The sequence below is a fragment of the Nannobrachium achirus genome, assembly GCF_963921795.1.
Source record: "Nannobrachium achirus genome assembly, chromosome: 15".
Lineage (NCBI taxonomy): Eukaryota > Metazoa > Chordata > Actinopteri > Myctophiformes > Myctophidae > Nannobrachium > Nannobrachium achirus.
The window spans coordinates 39,032,661-39,047,641 of NC_137822.1; the positions used below are offsets into that span (position 1 = coordinate 39,032,661).

Genomic DNA, 14,981 nt, shown 5'->3' on the forward strand with positions numbered 1-14,981 from the left:
TCGGGGTGTACCCAAAAAGATCAAAGACAATCATATCGTGTTCCGTGGGCCCTTATAATGCTTAATATCAAACTGAAGGTCCTTGAAATTACGAATAGATAAAAAATAAGGTTGAGAATGACTACAGAAGTGCATCGATACTAGAGATCCAGAAGCAAAAAGCTGTTACAAACAGGCAGACAACGGGCACAGAGACAGGCACACGTGTAAAGCACAGGCAGGAGGTGAGCACAAACACAAAGACCAAAGCCCTTGCATCCGGGGTTGCAAGGAAAATGCAACCCGGTGAGACCAGCCGGCGGGCCCCATGTTCCCCCCGGTTCATTGAAGGTTTTCATTTTGCCGCTTGTCCAGGCTGTCTAGCTGTTATGTAGCTCAGTGGTGCTCAAAGTGGATTCCAGGGACTCCCTGGGTTCCTCTAGGGGGGGTCTAGACTATCATAGATGTATTGTAATCAAGTCTGACTTTTATTTTCGTATCAATGGTAGTCTTGGCCTGCACCCCGGCCCCCAGTGTGTCCTGGAGTTTCACCAGTAAATCCTGTATTTCTCTGAACATGTATGCAAAATATAAAGGTGCTTACCCGGTTGCCCCCAAATGTTAACTCGGCTTTCGGAGAATTTGTGCAATTTATTAGTCTGTATCTTTCAATTAAATGTTTATGTTTTAATCCTGTCTATGTCCGAAGTTTGCAATAGTCATCAATGGGCGGTAGTGAAGAGAAGCATGCGATGAAAGCTAGTATTACACTCAATGTAAACAGGAACTAAACAAGGGGGGTAAAAGGGTCTTAGGCCTACAGTCTGGACCCTTACAAGTCAGTAACTCTGACAGTATACAAATGGAACCCCATTTGTCCATTTGTATAGTGTCAGTGTTAAAACTTTATGTACAGTACTGTAGGTAGCTAGCCCACAAACGTTAGCTAGCCTAAAATGCACATATTGTCAAGCACTATGTACTGTATGTGCAGTCAGGAAACAGGTGATGTAGGACCCTGGGAACATAGGACCCTTTGTCATGTTCCCCACACACAGGACCCTGGGCAGTGGTGGAAAGTAACTAAGTACATTTACTCAAGTATTGCAATTAAGTACAGTTCTGAGTACCCTATGTTTTCTGGAGTATTTCCATTTTTCAATACTTTATACTTTTCTACTTCACAGATATTTGGTACTTTTTACTCCACTGCAATTTTTTTTTAACATATTTTCTTACATGCTACTTTGTTGATTTGGGATTTATTATTACAAAACATACATTAACATCTTTAAGCCATATTTTATAATTCAGCTATTTGAGAATAGGCCATCTACGAGCTCACCAACGGATCCCATTAGGAACATTTGGTGCTTGTAAAACTCAGAGCTTGTAAATTTGAACATTTGAAGAAAAAAAATCTTAAACGCAATACTTTAACTTGTAACAGTTACTTTTACACCACCACTGGCCCTGAGTGAACATAGGGATGAACCCCTGTAAGACAAACACACAGACACACGTACGCACGCACACGTGCGCGCACACACACACACACACACACACACACACGCACACACACCTTGAGGTCCCTGTGCACTATGTCATGCTGGTGGGTGTAAGACACACAGTCTAAGATCTGATGGATACAGTGACTGTGAAGACAAAAACCACAACAGAGGAACAACAGTAAATTAAACGACAAGCACCCAACAACAACAACAACAACAGAGTGAACAAAACAACGGCAAGGAGGAGACAAGAGAGGAGAGGAGGAGGAGGAGAGACGGACAAAATATCACGTAAAAAGACAGCAACAACACCTTAAAAAGCAGGGGTCTTCAACAGGGGGGGTCCGGGACCCCCTAAGTAGGGGGTCCTCAGAGTTACTACATGGGGGTCTGCAAAAACTTGTGTGATAAGAAATGTTTTTTTTTTTGTTTTTTTTTACATTAACCACTTGAATTGTAGCATCTCTATATTCTGAGGGGAACATTAGCGCTGCGAGGCGTGGTGAGCTTGTAGATCGGCTATTTTCTGCGAAGAGGTTTGGCGTTGTAGGGGGGAAAAGAGAGCAGAGTGAAATGTGAAGTTTACTTACAAAAGAAAATACAGATTAACATGAATCCAACATCAACACTGATGATAGTTGCTATCAAACAGGTCCATGAAGATATCTATGAAATCTATTCAAAAGTCTGCAGAACAATTTTATACACGTAGTGTGTGGGGAGCGGGGGGTCCCTGCTTCCTCTTTTTCTCTCATTTAGGGGGTCCTTGGCCTGAGAAACCTTGAAGAAGACCCCTGCTGCAAGGGACGAGGGCAAAGGAAGGCATACAAATACAGTACATAAACCAGGACACAGTATACACAGTATACAGTACATTCAGCCACAACCTGACAGGTAAGAGCTGCAAATCCATAACTTATCTTTTTAAAGATAAAGAGGGCAGTGGTTCTCAACCAGTGGTCCTTGAGGAGGTTCCAGGTAAGAGTTCTCAACCGGCCTGGAAAATTAAGGCCCGGTCCTAACTGGGCGGACCAGAGGCTCGGCTCGGGCTGACCAATTAGCGTACATTTTAGTTGGGTCAGGTTGGGTACGGTCGGGTTTCGGGCAGAATTTGAATAGAATTATAATAAAAAATTTGAATCCTTTATTTTTCTTTTTGCCCAAGGCCCGGCCCGTCAAATTAGCATTTTAGACCTGGCTGGGCCCGAAAACTTCAGTTCGGTCGGGGTCGGGCAGAATTTGAGAACTCTAGTTCCAGGTGGTCCCCAGCTAAATGATGGTAAGAGTTGGTAAAGAGTTGGCTATTTGAACTATTTAAAAATGTTTTTCAAAATAGTAAAAAAAAAAAAAAAAGGCAAAGAAGTTTAGGGATGAGGGGTAAGGCATGAACAATCTCATCAAATGGTGGTCTGTATTTCAAATGCTGAATAAATAATGGACCTTGATAGGAGGAGAAAGGTTGGAAACTACTGATACAGTAAAGAGCAAAAGATAAGGGACAACATCCATATCGTAGCTGTCGGGAAGAAACCTCAGATCTGCTTATTCAATTGTTTTTGTGTTTTTTGAGCGGTGCTAACCGCTCCAATACCTGGCTTTGTGTTTTTCCAACAGTTTTTCCCATGTGGATGATAGTCTGACGTAAGCTTTCCAAGGGTTTTCCCATGGGTTTATAACTACACATGACATGAGCCATGCCATTTTTTTTCTTCATAAATGAATGTCCTACTTGATCATACTACAATGTTGTGCAAAAGCATCCGCTTGTAGATTTGTTATTTCTGCTATATTTAAATTATATATCTTAAATCTTAAATTTGAATCCTGAACGGTTTGGACATGGTGAGGTTTCCAGCCGACAGAGACGATATATTCTCAACGTCCAACTTTGTCAGACACAATCTAGACAGAGGAACCACTGAAACCCTACTGTACCTGGAAACTTCATTACCTTCATTAAGTAGGGTTCATTAAGTAGGCCTATTTTCTATATTCTTTTTGTTTTTACACAATAAAATAGTCTGTGTTAATTCATCCGTTTGTTAACAATGTGCATGGCTGAGAGAGAGAGGTATGTCATTGTGTGAAGCGTGATGTACAGGGCATGGTAAAAATCAGGTGAGCTGCATCGTCTCTATGGGGCTGAAACCTTGTATCTCCATATTTCTTGTTTTATATGTTTGCCCTATTGTATAAGTTAAAATATAGAATTGCATTAGAATAGTGCCCACTCCTTGAGGTGTTCTTGTCACTGTATATACTGTAGGGGCGGCACAGCTGAATGGTTAGGGAGCCAGCCTGGGGAACCAGTGCCCCTGGTTGTCCCTGGTTCGATTCCAGGCCAGGGTAGCAATGTTGTTGTGTGTCCCTGAGCAAGACTATTAATCCCTAATTGCTCATACCCAGGGGGCAAAGGAAGGTGTGCTGCATTTGCCCCGACATAAAAGGTTGTCCACCAGAAATATTATCTATGACCCAGTAGGATCACAACCTATATGGACAACCCGGTCAATTTGTACGGCAAAGTTCCAATATGGCCGCCTCAATATTAGCCCCTATTAGTTTTAATGGGGGGTGAATAGGGAAAAATTTAAACTGAGGGATATTTCCACGAAACTTCACAGGTTGATCAATGGTATACATATGAACATTTTTTGTATTGCAAGTTTCCATGAAATCCAATATGGCCGCCACAATATGGCCGCCATAATGTAAGGACCCAGAAAATAGGTTTTGCCTCTAACTTCTGAACCAGATGAGCTAGAAACGCAAACTTGGTGTCTATTTCATGGTGTCTGACCATGGGAGACTCAATGGAATAGCTAATTTTATTATTGGGTTTGTCTGGACCTTTATTGTGCATATTTGCAAGATGGTGGACTCCCAAAATAGAGCTTTAACATAATTTCTACCATGATTGTTGACTGCTTTTGCAAATACAAGCAATATGAATCCATTTGCTAAGATTTATGGCACAGAAGGGACTTATACCTGTATTATTCTTGAGTTTGCATGTTGTCAAAATGGCTGTAAACGAGATATTATATTTCCTGTCCGATTCTACTGTATGTAGTTGTAGCAATGACTTCAGATAAAATCAGAGACCAAAACAATGTATCTTAGAAATTATTTTTTTATTTAAAAAATTAATAAAAAAGAGAGAGATTATCTCAATGAAATGAATGCAACTGCCTTTTTGGGTCTTTCACACATAGACATGCACATGCTTTCCAACAACTTCAGCTTCAGGGAAATTATAATGAACACATGATTAAAACAGGCTGCATTATAATGCAAATAATTGCTAGTCACTATCACTGTCATGTGTACCTATCCTGCTGCATCTTGTCTCCAGTCCTTGGCAACGACACCCCAAGTAGCATGCAATTCCCTTCTTCGCACATGAACAGTTTTTCTGGCAGCCTTTGATACAGCTACATGATATTGCCTTGTCCATTGATATAGGCCAGGCTGGCTCTGTAGATGGACAGGGAACTGCCTTCCCATGGCGGCAGCATGATATAGGCATCTATATCATGCTGCCACCCACCTCCTAGACCTTCCAGAGCTGTGGGTGAGAACAGAGCAGGATGCATATCTTCCTATCCATCACATGGTCTCAGCCCTTGGACTCGCACAGTGTCGTGCCCTGCCCTTTATTCACAGCCTGAGTGGCAGAGATACCACCAGCTATCCCTTTTTCACTGGAAAGAAGGCATGGTTCGAGACCAGCATGGGTCTAGATCTCACTGCACTTCAGGAGTTTGGTGAAAATTCCTCTTATTCCCTCTCAGAGGATGTCAAGAATCAGGCTAGAGACCTCACGATAGCTGTATATGCATCAAAAGCTGACCATTCGGAGGACTTTGACCTGGCAAAGCTGAGAGTGTACAAGTTCCTAAATAACCGATCAACCCTGTTGAAGCTGCTGCCACCTACAGAAAATGCCTTTGGCCTGCACCTGAAAAGAGCTGCTCTTGCAGCCATAATAGATAAAACTGCACACATCGCGAAGCCAGACATCCCTTGCTTCACTGAATATGGATGGTCTCTCAGTGATGGGAAGGCAGTCCCCTGTCCATCTACAGAGCCAGCCTGGCCTATATCAATGGACAAGGCAATATCATGTAGCTGTATCAAAGGCTGCCAGAAAAACTGTTCATGTGCCATCCATCCATCCATCCATCTTCAACCGCTTATCCGGAATCGGGTCGCGGGGGTAACGGTTCCAACTGAGACTTCCAGATTTCCTTATCCTGCGTAACTTCCTCCACTCCCTCTGGGAGTATACCGAGGCGTTCCCAGGCCAGTCTGGAGATATAATCCTTCCATCTGGTCTTAGGTCTGCCACGGGGTCTCCTCCCAGTGGGACGTGCATCGAGGACCTCAGGGGGCATCCGTACTAGATGCCCGAACCACCTAAGCTGACTCCTTTCCAAGTGAAGGAGCAGCGGTTCTACTCCAAGTCTCTCTCGGGTGATTGAACTTCATGTGCGAAGAAGGGAATTGCATGCTACTTGGGGTGTCGTTGCCAAGGACTGGAGACAAGATGCAGCAGGATAGGTACACATGACAGTGATAGTGACTAGCAATTATTTGCATTATAATGCAGCCTGTTTTAATCATGTGTTCATTATAATTTCCCTGAAGCTGAAGTTGTTGGAAAGCATGTGCATGTCTATGTGTGAAAGACCCAAAAAGGCAGTTGCATTCATTTCATTGAGATAATCTCTCTCTTTTTTTATTAATTTTTTAAATAAAAAAATAATTTCTAAGATACATTGTTTTGGTCTCTGATTTTATCTGAAGTCATTGCTACAACTACATACAGTAGAATCGGACAGGAAATATATTATCTTGTTTACAGCCATTTTGACAACATGCAAACTCAAGAATAATACAGGTATAAGTCCCTTCTGTGCCATAAATCTTAGCAAATGGATTCATATTGCTTGTATTTGCAAAAGCAGTCAACAATCATGGTATAAATTATGTTAAAGCTCTATTTTGGGAATCCACCATCTTGCAAATATGCACAATAAAGGTCCAGACACACCCAATAATAAAATTAGCTATTCCATTGAGTCTCCCATGGTCAGACACCATGAAATAGACACCAAGTTTGCGTTTCTAGCTCATCTGGTTCAGAAGTTAGAGGCAAAACCTATTTTCTGGGTCCTTACATTATGGCGGCCATATTGTGGCGGCCATATTGGATTTCATGGAAACTTGCAATACAAAAAATGTTCATATGTATACCATTGATCAACCTGTGAAGTTTCGTGGAAATATCCCTCAGTTTAAATTTTTTCCCTATTCACCCCCCATTAAAACTAATAGGGGCTAATATTGAGGCGGCCATATTGGAACTTTGCCGTACAAATTGACCGGGTTGTCCATATAGGTTGTGATCCTACTGGGTCATAGATAATATTTCTGGTGGACAACCTTTTATGTCGGGGCAAATGCAGGTTTCCTAAAAAAAAGGCTGGTTTGCCCCCTGGGTATCATGCGCTCCTTGTGGACAGCGAATCAGCTGGGTTGGGCTGAAAATACTGAATTTCCCCCTAGGGAGGAAGTGGGTAACTATTATTATTATACAGTGTATGTAAGTATATGCACAAGCGTGAAAGTCGTCCTCTGCATTTACACATACTATAACAGCTAGGAGCGGTGAGCTGCCATTCACTCGGGGAGCAATTAGGGACTTGCTTCATCACTTCAATACCTCATTATGCTGTGAGTGACAGTGATGCGCAAACATGGCGGAAATAGACGATCTACGAGCTCAAATTACCTATAATTACAAGCACAAAATCGTGAGGCCAGGTTCACACTGGTTAAGTGTGTCCGTGGGTTTTTATAAATATTTTACCAATAAAAAAGTTTTAACGAAATCATGTGACTAAATAATAACTACCCTACATTGCACGCAGGACCACATTGGAAACAAGTGTTTCATTATGCTTTCTTGTGTTCTAAACCAAACCCTAACCTCAGTAGGAATGGCAGTGGGTAGGAATGGCAGGTTTAGGAATGGAGAACTGCCCCTGTTATGCTGCACTAACATTATACTGTGATTATTTTTTTTTAAGATTTGTTTTTGGGGTTTTATGCCTTTATTGGATAGTACAGTACACTGACAGGAAACGGGGGGAGAGATGGGGAGAGACATGCGGCAAAGGTCATCCGGATCGGGAATCGAACTGGCGACGCCGCCAGGCATCAATGCCTATATGGTATGCACTTAGACCAGTAGGCCACCGGGCGCCCTGATTATACTGTGATTTTACTTGTATATGTTTTAAGAAAGCCTTGCCGAGACCTGAGGCCCATAGGGGCAAGGAGCCTATGTCCTGTTTCCTTAGCATGAGGCAGCTTGATGTACAAGAACACCCCCTGGACATGACACTAGTATGTCACAGGGACACAGGGGGTGCCAGGAGGCACTGGGTCCCATTTTTACAGTCTTTGGTATGACCCGACTGGGGATCAAACCCTGACCTCCCAGTCTCAGGGCAGACACTCTAACCAGGCCACTGAGGCCACTGATATCTTTAAACCTAAATCAAATCAAATCAAATCCATTGGAACGCAGGTTCTTTTTTTCTCCCCATTTCCTGAACCACAACGGTTTCGGATATACAAGGTTTCCAACCCCGGCGATTATCCACAAGCTCACAAACGCTTCGCATAATCGAATCGCTCGCTACGCGTTTGTGTAGCTTGCAGATCTGCTATTTTGGGGGGCGTGTGAGAGACCATCAGGCTCCAGAGAACACTGCAGGGATGTGAGGGAGCAGCATGGTGGCATGGAGGAGGAGGAGGAGGAGGAGGGGATGAGAGAGAGATTACAGTACCTGGCATCTGCTTCACTGTAGTATTCTCTCGCCACGATGTCCTCGAACAATTCACCTCCGGTCACTCTGAAAACACAAGCACACACATATATGTTCATGTTTATTCACCTATTAGCATGATCACAGATGTTTAAAGAGAACAGGTTCTGTTGAAAACACAGAATTATTGTAGCTGATTACAATATAAAACGTCAAATCTAAAAAGATCTAATAAGCTTAAAACACAAATCTAAAATCCATTATCATTTAAGACAGAATCTGCACATGTATGGGATTGGTGGTTTCTTTCTCTCAGTTCGGCATATCTGTCCATACACGGTTTCAAGATTAAACAATAAAAATAGCGGATGTACTGTAACATGCTCACAGTGGAGCACAAGCTTGTACATCTGCTATTTTTGAATAGCCCGACGCAAACATCCCAAATGATGATGATGACAAGATTGCTTTCCTGGTTTAATGGGTTAAAAACTATAAGCACGCATTTTTTTCACAGAGGCAATCTCTGTAGTCTGTACACACACACACACACACACACACACAAACACACACACACAGACACACACACATTTTTATTACTGTACTCGTGAGGACATCAATCAACCTTTTAGGACGACGATTTTATGAATGCCGTTTTTTCATAGCAATTTTATAAGCAAAATAGCCGATGTAAAGTACATCATTGGCCATTTTCCGCGGTGCGATTCCGGCGCAGAATTAATCATAAACCCGGCACAATTCTAATCCCCCGACCCCTAAATCTAACCTTCAAATAAATGCCTTGTAAACCTGAACCTGTTCCAGACTGTTAACCTAAACATCCGTTTATCTTGTGAGGAGGATCGGGAAAAATATTTAAGTCACAAAACAAAATGTCTTATTTGTCAAATGCTACGATACATTTTAGCCCTCGCAAGTATAGTGACACACACACACACACACACACACACACACACACACACACACACACACACACACACACACACACACACACACACACACACACACACACACACACACACACACACACACACACACACACACACACACACACACAGGCTGGCGATCAGTGGCGTCACTTCAGCAAAAGCTAAGTTATGGCAACATGACTTGTGTCTTAGCGTGCGTGCCTGACACCAGTCATGTTGCCATACCTTAGCAACAGGCACGATGAATTCATTTTAAGAAAGTACATTTTATTTTTTCTCCCCCTGTAGCCAAGGTATGTGTCAGCTGCCATACCTTGGCATACCTGGTTGACGCCTCTGACACACACACACACACACACACACACACACACACACACACACACACACACACACACACACACACACACACACACACACACACACACACACACACACACACACACACACACACACACACACACACACACACACAGGCTGGGGATGTCCTGGGTAGGGGGAAGCCCTGAGACTGCAGGATTCTCTCTCTCTAACGGTTGCCATGGAGACTGCAGTGCACGCACGCGCTTGTGTATGTGTGTGTGCGTGCGTGCCTGCGCGCGCGCGTGTGTGTATGTGTGTCATTATGTAATGGAGGAAGCTCGCCTTCAGAAGGGAGATGGAGACACAGAACAAAGAGGAGGAGGAGGAGTGGAAAGACGGCAGATTTTCTGTTTTTCCCTTTTTTTACGCTAAAAATCACATTAACTGGGGCGTAGAAAGACACTGGATGGATGGATGGATGCGGTGCTGTTTGACCAGGAGGAGACAGAGCCAATACTACTGTACAGCAAACACTAACCGTAGTGTAGATACTACACAACATACTACAGTAGATACTACACTAGATACTACGGCATATACTACAGCAGATACTACGGTAGATACTACAGTATACGGTTACAGCTCATACGACCAGCATACTGTATAGTGCAGCAGATAATAAAAAGATGCAATAGATATTACAATAGATACTACACAATATACTACAATAGATTCTACACTAGATACTACAGCAGATACTACAGTAGACGGTTACAGCTCACACAACCAGCATACTGTAGTGCAGCAAATACTACAATAGATAATACAAAAGACACCCTAATAACTATCTACAATAGATACAATATATACTAATAGATCCTACAATATACTACGATAGATACCATTAAGACGCCCTAAGGGCGAGAAGCGACCTCGCCATTTGCGCTGAAAAAACTGAGACTGACACAATATGTCCATATATGGGCATTCCCAAATATGAGCTTAATATTGATGACATCAGGGATCTCCATATATGGGCATGAAAGGGACAAGGACAGAATTCATTTGCAAGAAGTGTGGTTGCCGTAACGCGAGTCACACTTGCAAATGAATTCTGTCTTGGTCATATAAGGAGCGTGACGCACATGAGCCACATGTTTTCATGGTAAATGGGACCTACGGTGACAACAATAGATACTACAATAGATACTAGATACTACAAAAGATAGCCTATTACAACATATGCTATAGTAGATTCTAATAGTAGATGCCACTGCAAATCCTCCCGTGGACAGTTACAGCTCATGCGACACCAGATAGTGCAGCACATACTACAATAGATACCATAGATACTACAATAGATACCTCAGATACTACAATAGCTACAATAGATTCTCCAGAAGCTACTACATCTGATAACACAGTATATCTTTGCTGTGAGGGAAAACCTCTCAGTGTCCATGTTTTAACTTTGTGTTTTATTCATAAACACCATACTACATCATACTACAGCGTCACACAAAAGCAGCAAAAGTGGTGCCGTGTCATTGGTGCATTACTCCGATGTTACGTTTGTCCGACTCGACCCCGTTACTAACCCTATCCCTAACCACACGCGTAGCCACGAAGTCGGGATAATGAATTGTCGGACTTACAGTATGGGCAGTCCCCATCAAAAGTAGCGGATCCACGAGCGACGCGCTTTGAACTTGCACATATCGTCACTGTCGGGCAGAAACCTTGTATCAAATGTGTATGTTTTTTGGTAAAGCAAAGCCCTGCTTCATCATACAAGACCGTCGCACAAAACTAGTGAAAACAGCCTATATACAAGCACACACCGCCTCGCATCGCAAGGCGTTGTGTGCTTGTAGATTGGCTGTTTTCACTAGTTTAGTTAATTTTTTAGATGATTATACAAAACCAACGGTTTTGGACATACAAGAAGGTTTCCACCCGACAACGACGATATGCTACTATTGCTGCTTTTGAATTTAAATCCTGAAAAAGTAACAGTTCTTGGTAACACATGAAGGTTTCCACATGCAGAGACGACAGAGAGGATTCTACTGCAGCAGATACTCAGTACAGCAGGTACATTACACAGCAGAGTGTGAGATGGTTACTCTTCTATTTCAGCCCCTCTTCAGCAGGCAGTAGCATGTGAATGTGAACATAAGGCTCTCGGGTGGCGCAGCGGTAAAGTATCTGCCCACCACCACCGCCAGGCAGCACGGAGTCCGAGGGGGATCGAATCCACCGCGGTGCATCCGGCTTTGTCGAGCATTAACACCAGTGGTTCTCAACCTGTGGGTGGGGACCCCCAGGGGGGGCCCCACGTAGCTAACTTTGGGGGGTCCCCAGATGACAATTTAAGGACCTTTTTAATACCTAAAAAAACCTGTTAAACAATATAAGAAAGATGAAAAAGGTGTTGTGAGCTCAAACAAAGAGTCTCACAAAATGTATTGCCTCAACCCCTACAATTCAGAGCTAATACATTGCATCCCATAGCCTGGGGGACCGTAACTGTGACAACATACAATCCTGGTGGCAGCACACGTGGTCACTCATGCAGTTCTACAGTTTCCACACACAAAAAAAAAACGCAAATAAACAGCTTGAAAAACAGGCTTCCTCATGGTGTACATACTGTATGCTAATAGTCAATGGCTTTGTGCAAGTTCAGAGTCATTGCTTAAAAGGAGTAGTTCACCCCCAAAATGACTTTTTTTCTATTGATTAATCATGCCATGGAGACTTGAGTTCAATATCTATATTTTTTTGTTGCATTCCTAAGACAGTAATTTGATTACAATAAATGTACCCCCATTGGTTCCGGATGGGGGCCCAAATGCATTCGGTACCGATCCGGAATCAACGGGGGTACATTTACAGTAGTCAATTTTTTGTCTTAGGAGTGCGACAAATACAAAAAAATATTATTGAACTCAAGTCTCCATGGCATGAGTAATCAATAGAAAAAAAGGCATTTTGGGGGTAAGTCACTGAGGAGAATCAAGCAAGACAGATAGAAAGTGTGACTGACTGACTTTCTTAAGTTATATGTAGGATGTAGGATTGAGTCAAAGTTTCTAATTATTTTAGTTTATCTGATTATCTTTTGTATGGCATGTAAAGTAGTTGGGTTAACCCTTGTCCTCAAGGAGGAAATTACACGTACAATATCAACTCTACCTTCTGTTGGACAACCTTGTTTACATATATATATATATATATATATATATATATATATATATATATATATATATTATATATATATATATACAAATTGTGAAGAATTCATGTGATTTATGTAAATCTTTACATAGTATTAATTGGCATTATGACTTGTTTGGGAGTCAAAATAAACGTGTAGGACTTGGACTTGCGTGTCTTGACTTGAGACTTTTGCTAAATGCCTAAATGTATGCGAGACACGAGAGCAAAGACTTGAGATTCTACTTGGACTTGCAAAACAGGGACTTTGTCCCACCTCTGCTCTGCTGTCAGTTGAGTCAGTAGGATACAACAGCAGTGACAACCCACAGAAATGTGTGTGGGGAGGAGATAATTGGCATGAAGACTACATTGGAGTTGAAAGAATTGATAAAAAGGCAACAACACTAGAAGAACACAATGCTGGAGTATGTGAACATAATCAGTGGTGGAAAAAGTACATTTTTTTTACTTAAGTAAAAGTATCAATAGGCCTTCTCTCTGCAATGTGGAAATATTACTGCTACAAGTAAATGTCTGGTAATGTGAGCATTGAGGATCTGCTAAGGATTTTTATACAATTTATGCATTGTATAAAATGCATGCACTGTGAAATGGGACATTCTGCATAATGATGACTTTCTACTTGGTAACCCTTGGTACTTTAAGAATAGTTTGATGCCAATACTTTTGTACTTTTACTCAAGTGCATTTTTAATTCTGGAATTGTACTTTTAACAGTATTTTTACATTGCAGTAGACTGATACTTTTACCTAAGCACAAAATGTGAGTACTTTTTTACCACCACTGCATAATCCAAGGGCAGAAAACAGACTCACAGGTCGAACAGCAGATAATGAAAGTCTTCTTCCGAGATGCTGTCGTGGAGACGGACTGGAAGAGAAGACAGACAAAAGCAAAGAGAGGAAGGAGAAAGAGAGAAAGAGAGAGTTTATAAAGAGGCAGGCGGGAAAGAGAGAGTGCACTCGCGCAGTACACTCTGAATTCTTTATTGAATTGTGCCGGGTGGAAACCGGCACAGGGCAAAAGGTATGTCCAAATTGTTGTCAAAAGAACCTGCGTTCCAATGCATTCCAATGTAGTTGTTGCAAGGTTTCGCACATATTTTTAACCCATTTAGGCCTAGAATTATTGAATGCTTTAACCAGTGAAAAATAGCAGATCTACAAGCTCGCAGCACGGCACTCGTTGCCGCGCTGTGAGCTTGTATATCTACTATTTTTCAATAGTTAAAGCATAAAATGATGATACACAATAATGTGTACCCGTTCTGAATGGGTTTAACAATGACATTTCAAAACTTTTCCCATAGCTTTTCCAACGTATTTCAGCCCATTTCCAAGCCTGTAGCAATCATACGGTGCAACAATGCAGTGGTTCTCAACCTGTGGGTCGGGACCCCCAGGGGGGTCCCCAAATTATTTGGTGGGGTCCCCAGCTGATTAACTTGATGTGCAATATTGTTTTCCTACTCAAACAGTAAACAATCCAACATAAAGTGTATAGGGATTAGGGAGTATCTGTGCATTTCTAAAGTGACAATTTGAGGACTTTTTAATACCTCTAAAATGACAAATTAAACATTGAAAATACTTACAACAGCATAATGTTGGACAAAAACTATGTGTTTCGTTGCTGGCTGTCGGGCAGAAACCTCTTATCACCATATTTGAACTTTGTGATTTCTGTTTCTCGTAGATTAACGTCCAACTTGATCATACTATAGCGTCACACAAAAGCATCAGAATAAGCACATCCACAAAGATTGGAGATGGTACATCTGCTACTTTTGCTATTTTCCAAAACATATTTTGATTAATTCCAAGGAATTTCATGACCGTGGGAAAATACAGCGATGTGTTTCTGCAGGTAACACCACCACACTACTCTTTCTTTTCGCTTTAAAGAAGAACAAAGTAACATGGAGACAGAAGGTTTCTACCCAACAGCGACTGTGTGTTCATTCATATCAGTGGAGTCTCACCGATGTTGGAGTGCTTCAGCAACCGACAGATCCTGGCTTCTCTCTCCAGTTTCTGATGATCTACAAGACATGAGATATGATAGGAGACACAGCTGTAATAATCAATAGAACAGTTTCTACAAGACATGAGATATGATAGGAGAAAGCTACATTAACCAATAGAACAGTTTCTTTTTT

The 14,981-nt window shown here is 42.0% G+C and overlaps 1 protein-coding gene across 3 annotated transcripts in view; it reads right to left on the reverse strand.

Annotated features, from left to right (window-relative positions):
- LOC308299334 (calcium/calmodulin-dependent protein kinase type II subunit beta-like) overlaps window positions 1-14,981 on the reverse strand; it is a gene marked incomplete at both ends in the record, with an annotated part of 92,783 nt that overhangs the window by 60,866 nt on the left and 16,936 nt on the right. For all 3 annotated transcript variants that reach the window (XM_080743095.1, XM_080743096.1, XM_080743094.1), the window contains 3 exons: window positions 8,351-8,416; window positions 13,639-13,693; window positions 14,805-14,864. In XM_080743095.1, coding sequence (XP_080599221.1) covers window positions 8,351-8,416; window positions 13,639-13,693; window positions 14,805-14,864 — 181 coding nt within the window. The remainder of the gene's footprint in view (window positions 1-8,350; window positions 8,417-13,638; window positions 13,694-14,804; window positions 14,865-14,981) is intronic.